The sequence below is a fragment of the Thalassophryne amazonica genome, chromosome 13 (assembly GCF_902500255.1).
Source record: "Thalassophryne amazonica chromosome 13, fThaAma1.1, whole genome shotgun sequence".
Lineage (NCBI taxonomy): Eukaryota > Metazoa > Chordata > Actinopteri > Batrachoidiformes > Batrachoididae > Thalassophryne > Thalassophryne amazonica.
The window spans coordinates 86,838,616-86,843,925 of record NC_047115.1 but is presented as its reverse complement, the minus strand read 5'-3'; the positions used below and the strand labels follow the sequence as shown (position 1 = coordinate 86,843,925).

General features: G+C 45.1%; 1 protein-coding gene across 1 annotated transcript in view; it reads left to right on the top strand.

Moving 5' to 3' along the window:
* The first annotated feature begins 114 nt into the window (after positions 1–114).
* The window catches only part of LOC117523657 (glycoprotein endo-alpha-1,2-mannosidase-like protein), a 72,422-nt gene continuing 67,226 nt past the window's right edge, over positions 115–5,310 (top strand). The window contains 2 exon segments of the mRNA XM_034185229.1: positions 115–598; positions 600–670. Coding sequence (XP_034041120.1) covers positions 168–598; positions 600–670 — 502 coding nt within the window. The 5' untranslated portion in view covers positions 115–167.

Genomic DNA, 5,310 nt, shown 5'->3' with positions numbered 1-5,310 from the left:
TGGAAGTGAAATGACTGATTCCGTCTGTGCTTCAGGCCTGGTTTCTTTTCCTGATTGATGCCTTGCTGAAGGACCAGGGCCGCATTGATGGACAGGATCAGCCGCGGCTCGCACCCGCAGGAGTCCGTGTTTTCTTCCGGCGTGGATCAGCACCACGGACAGCGACCATGACTCGGCTGCGCAGGAAAGCTTTTGTGGCGCTCTTCCTCTTCACGCTTTTCATTTTCGGCACCATGATGGGTCTCAGGACTCTCAAACCCAGCGACGGCTTCTCGGATCTGGCTCCTGGGATGGACTTCGTCGGGGACAGACCCGAAATAAGGCGTCCGGACGTGAAAGACGTGGCGGTGTCACAGGGCCAGTACCGCGTGGCCAACAGCGACACCAAGGTGGTTTTCACCCGGTTAGACCGAGAGCTGAGCATTTTCTACGACGTGCACATCTTTTACTACCTGTGGTACGGATCTCCAAGCGTGGACGGGAAGTACGTGCACTGGGACCACGTCCTGGTGCCGCACTGGGACCCGAAGATCGCAGCCAGTCACGCTCAAGGAAGACACACACCTCCAGAAGACATCGCCTCCAGTTTTTACCCCGAGGGGACCTTACAGTTCCAAAGAGCCGGAGGTGCTGGAGTCCCACATGACCCAGATAGAAGCAGCTGCAGCAGGTAAACATTCAGATATTGCTCTTTTACGTTTGACTGTCATTTCTGGCTCCACACATCGGACTAAATGGGATTATTGTAGTTTACGTGGTCACCTAGTGACAGACAGAGGAGGTCATATTGCTTAGAAACCAAGTTGCATCCTCCAGTGCTGAAAAATGATGCCAGGGCAGAAGTCCCAAAAGTTGCAGTCGATGGCCCTTGAGGCCTGGCCCAAAAACGAGCCAATCCCAGATGGTAAGCATCAATTCAGAATGAAGCAACGTGAAAGATGAAAAACGCTGAAGTTCCTTAAATGGCTACTTGAAGCTGACTTCAAAAGGGAGCACATGCCCATGAAGCAGAAGCCCATGTTAAAATGTCCAACTTTAGAGGAGAAATGAAAATGTTTACAGCCTGGTACAAATAAAACAAACAAACAAAGCAAAATGGTTTTCCTCCCATGATAACTGTAAGGGTAGCATATATTTTACTTCTAATTCCTTAGTTTAAAATGTTTAAAGACACCCAAGGTATGCATAATTAGGGGTGTGGCCTTTTTGAGTGGCAGCCAGTGTGTTGCTGCTTGTAAGCAAAGCTCAGAGCTCGGGTCCTACACAGGACACAAGTGGATGAAACCCAGAGCAGCAATTTTTGGGCTTTAAGACAGCTCTTCCAGGTCTCTGTAGAAAACATGTGGGTGACATCACACAGGGTTTGTCCAGTACAAAAAATATATATCAATAGACTTGATTAAACAATTAATTGAAAAAGTAACCAATGGATCAACCAATTACAAAAGTGATTGATGGATTTTAAATCAATTTTGATCAGTCCCATAGAACCCCATGTTAAAATGTCCAACTAAACTGCAGAAATATACATGCTTACAGGAGGGTTGAAGAAATGATTGTTTTTCTCCATTATTCGATTAGTTGTTAGGCCCATAAAATGCCCAAAAAATAGTGAAATAAATGTTGATCAATGTTATCCAGAGCCCAAGATGACACCTTTAAATGTCCACAGGAGAAAGATATTCTTACTGCCAGATAGGAGTAAAGTAGGTAGTAAAATAAGAAATACTCACATTTAAGAAGCTGAAATAAAAGAATTTGGACTTTAAAAACATGACTCAAACTGATTAATTGATATTCAAAATAGTTCTTGATTAATTTAATAGATGGTTAATCATCAGTTCATCATTACAGCGCTATTAGAAACCAAGCTGCAACCTCCAATGTTAAAACATGGTGCCAAGGCAGAAGTGTCAAAAGCTGTGGGTCCTCTAATGGCCACTTGATGCTGGCTGTAAAAGTGCATCATTTCCCATAGAACTCTATGTTAAAATGTCCAACTTTATGGGATAAATATACATTTAAAGCCTGATACAAAAAAGTTCTGGTCTCAATACACTCAAAAACAATAGTCTTTTAGGATTGAGGGGGACATAAAGCAACGTTAAACAGAAAATACTATTATGTCATGCCGGTCCTCAGCAGTTCTACAGTGACAAGACTGGTTAGTCTCCTGACAAATCCCCCCGCAGTGCAGCTCTCAAGTCTCACCTGTTAAAGACATTTGAACTTTGTGAGGGCCAGCAGGCTTTTTTCTCTGCACGGCTTAGGGACAGCAAACCCTCTGAGCTTATAGACGGAATGTTACAGCTCCTGGGGGAGCACAGACCTGATTTCTTGTTTGTCCACATCTTCTTACGGCAACTCCTCAGGTGCGTGCAGCTTTGGCCAACATATCCCTGACTGGCTTGCTCTTGGCTAAAGAAGCAGACAAGTTTTTTTCTGGGTGATCAACACCACGGCATGACTGCTGCGACGCTCACCACTGCCCACTCTGCCACAATCGCATCAGCTCATGCCCTTCACACATGTGCACCACTCCCAGGTGACGCAGCACTCATAGCAACAGCACCTATTTTGCCTCGGTAGTGTCCTCAGCCCTGCCTCTGTTTCTATCATGCTAAATTTGGATCCAGAGACAAGCATTGCCAATCACCTTGCACTTTTAGCTGGAAGGGAAACGTCGGGGCCGGCACTCAGTAGTGGCCATGAGTGGCGGCCACACTGGCAGGCTGCTGTTCATCTAGGACACCATCTCTGGGTGTTATTTCATGTGGACACCTGTGCACACAGGAGCCTTCCACTCACGTCCAGACTGGACATCCTAGCGAATGGGCTTGGCCCCCCCTTGAAGCTGCCAACGGCAGCCCCATAAGCACTTATGGTACCCGACATGTTAACTTGTGCTTTAGTGGCCAGAGGTTTAGCTGAAACGTCATCACAGCTAAAGTCGCTGTTCCCTCCTGGGTGCGGATTATCTGTACAGACTACTAATGGATGTCAAAAACATCACTTGATTAATGCCACCACCTTTTGTTCATGCAGCTGCACCTGCAGTGGTGTGTGGACTTCATCAGACTGCCTAGCGTGCATGCTGACGTGTTTCACCGCCTGCTCTGAGAATGTCCTGTGCTCACACAGCCGACCTTTTCATCCTCTGCTGCCAAGCATGGAGGATGAAACCACATCACCACTACGGGCCCACCTGTATATTCCCGGGCAAGGCATCTCGACCCAGCGAATCTCATTTGCTAGAGCTGAGTTCGACAACATGGAACACTTGGCATTAGTCACTCCAACAGCCAATGGGCATCGCTCCTCCACATGATTCCCAAGCCCAGCGGCGGGTGTCACCCCTGTGTTGTTTACTGCCAAATTAACAATGCTACATCAGACAGCTACCCAGTACCACACATCCAGGATTTTGTAGTGCTCTTGGCAGGTAAGGTGATCTTCTCTAAGATGGATCTTCTCCGTGGATGCCACCAAGTGCTTGTCTACCCCCTTGCCATCTCCAAAACAGCAGTGCTCACCCCTTTTGGACTGTTTGAGTTCCTGAGAATACCGTTTGGCCTTAAGAACGACGCCCGGTCATTCCAGTGCCTCATGTACTTTGTGCTACGTGACCTGTCTTTCTTGTTTGTATATCTGGACAGACCCATGGGGGCTTGCCCATCCTTCTCCACGGGCCTAGGGTTTCCTTACCAGGGGGCGTACACCACAGTCTTTCTGACAATTGGGTGCAGAGGAGCCATTGCAGCCAGGTTATTCACTGCTTCCTCAATAACCTTTGTTATTTTCGTTAATGGTGAATTCTGTGGGATGTATGTGGCGGACATAATTCAACATGTAATAGACGTTGTGGACATAATTCACCATACATGGTTGTCATTTGTGGTTAGTTTGTTCTGTGTTGTGCATTTGGCAATGTGCTGAGGTGCGTGTGGTGTACACCAATGTGTGTGTCCTTCACAGCCATAGAGACATGGCCTCTTTGATGATTTTGCACCCTCCTGTGTTGTTGATGGGCGGTGCCGAGCTGGTTTTGAAGTTAGTGAGTTTTTGAACCTGTCAGACAAAATAAATAACATGTCGTTGCGTTGTCAGTGTGGGAAATTGTCTTGTCTTTTTCCACCCATCACAGTTTTCACAGTATTCACTTAAAGTGTTCCGTTACATGGTTCCACACAACTGTCTTAAGTAAACACAGTCATTATTAAAGGGAGAAGCTACTGTGTTTTACCCCAGAATCTTGTGTTGACGCAACAAAAATGACCTAATCTGCCAAAACACATTATTTGTTGAAATAATATAAACAACTCAGTTACATTTTAGAAAAAATGCATTAGTTCAATCAATCAATCAACTTTTTTCTTATATAGCGCCAAATCACAACAAACAGTTGCCCCAAGGCGCTCCAAAAGACTCCACCCCAGATGGGATTAGTTGAATGAATACATTGAAAGAGGTTTCTTTAAAAAATACAATAGTGATTTTTTTTGTTTGTTTTGTTTCATGCTCATAACAAATGTACATGGCGGACGGGGAGGTGAGGTTTTTTCCTCAATGTAACAGTGGTTTAGGCTGTTTTAAGCCATAAAGGTCAATTTGAGTGACAGCAAGCATCCAGAAGCCAAAAGGCCACTAGCAGCTGCCCGCTAACCTGCCAGTAGCTCATTTATGAACATTTTAATACAAATATAAAAGAATATTGCTCTCTTACTCTCTTAATGTTGTCTCGGTGAAACAAGCTCCAACTTGTAGTAATCACATTCTTTTTTCTGGCATCCTTAACCCAGAACCCCTGGAGGGACAATGCCATTATGTCAGTGTGGCTTCATGTTCAGCTTTGCAGATGCTCCTCCAGTGGACAAAGGCAAAAACCACAGATGGACAGTGGCGTGCTGTGGGGTTTCAGTCAGCGCCTTCAGTAGACATCAGTCAACTATAACCTATGTAAACAATGCACACGTTGTGCAGGACAACGCAACGGCTGCGCTTCACACCATGCCACAGGCATCCAACAACATGCAAATAATTAAAATACACCAAGTAAAGCAACAATGCATCTCAATGAGTATATCAATCAATTAATCAAATATCAATGCACAATTTGCCACAATACACGCTGCGCACATAATTGAACAGCTGCAAAGCAAAACCTTTAGCAAAACTATTCCAGGTGCCCCAATTAAGCTCAGTGTCAATCAGTACTTTCAAAGAGCACATGTGAACAATTAAAAGAAAAAAAAAATGCTCATTATAGTCTCTATGAGAATGTAATAGAAAAGTAACACTCACCCGTTACTT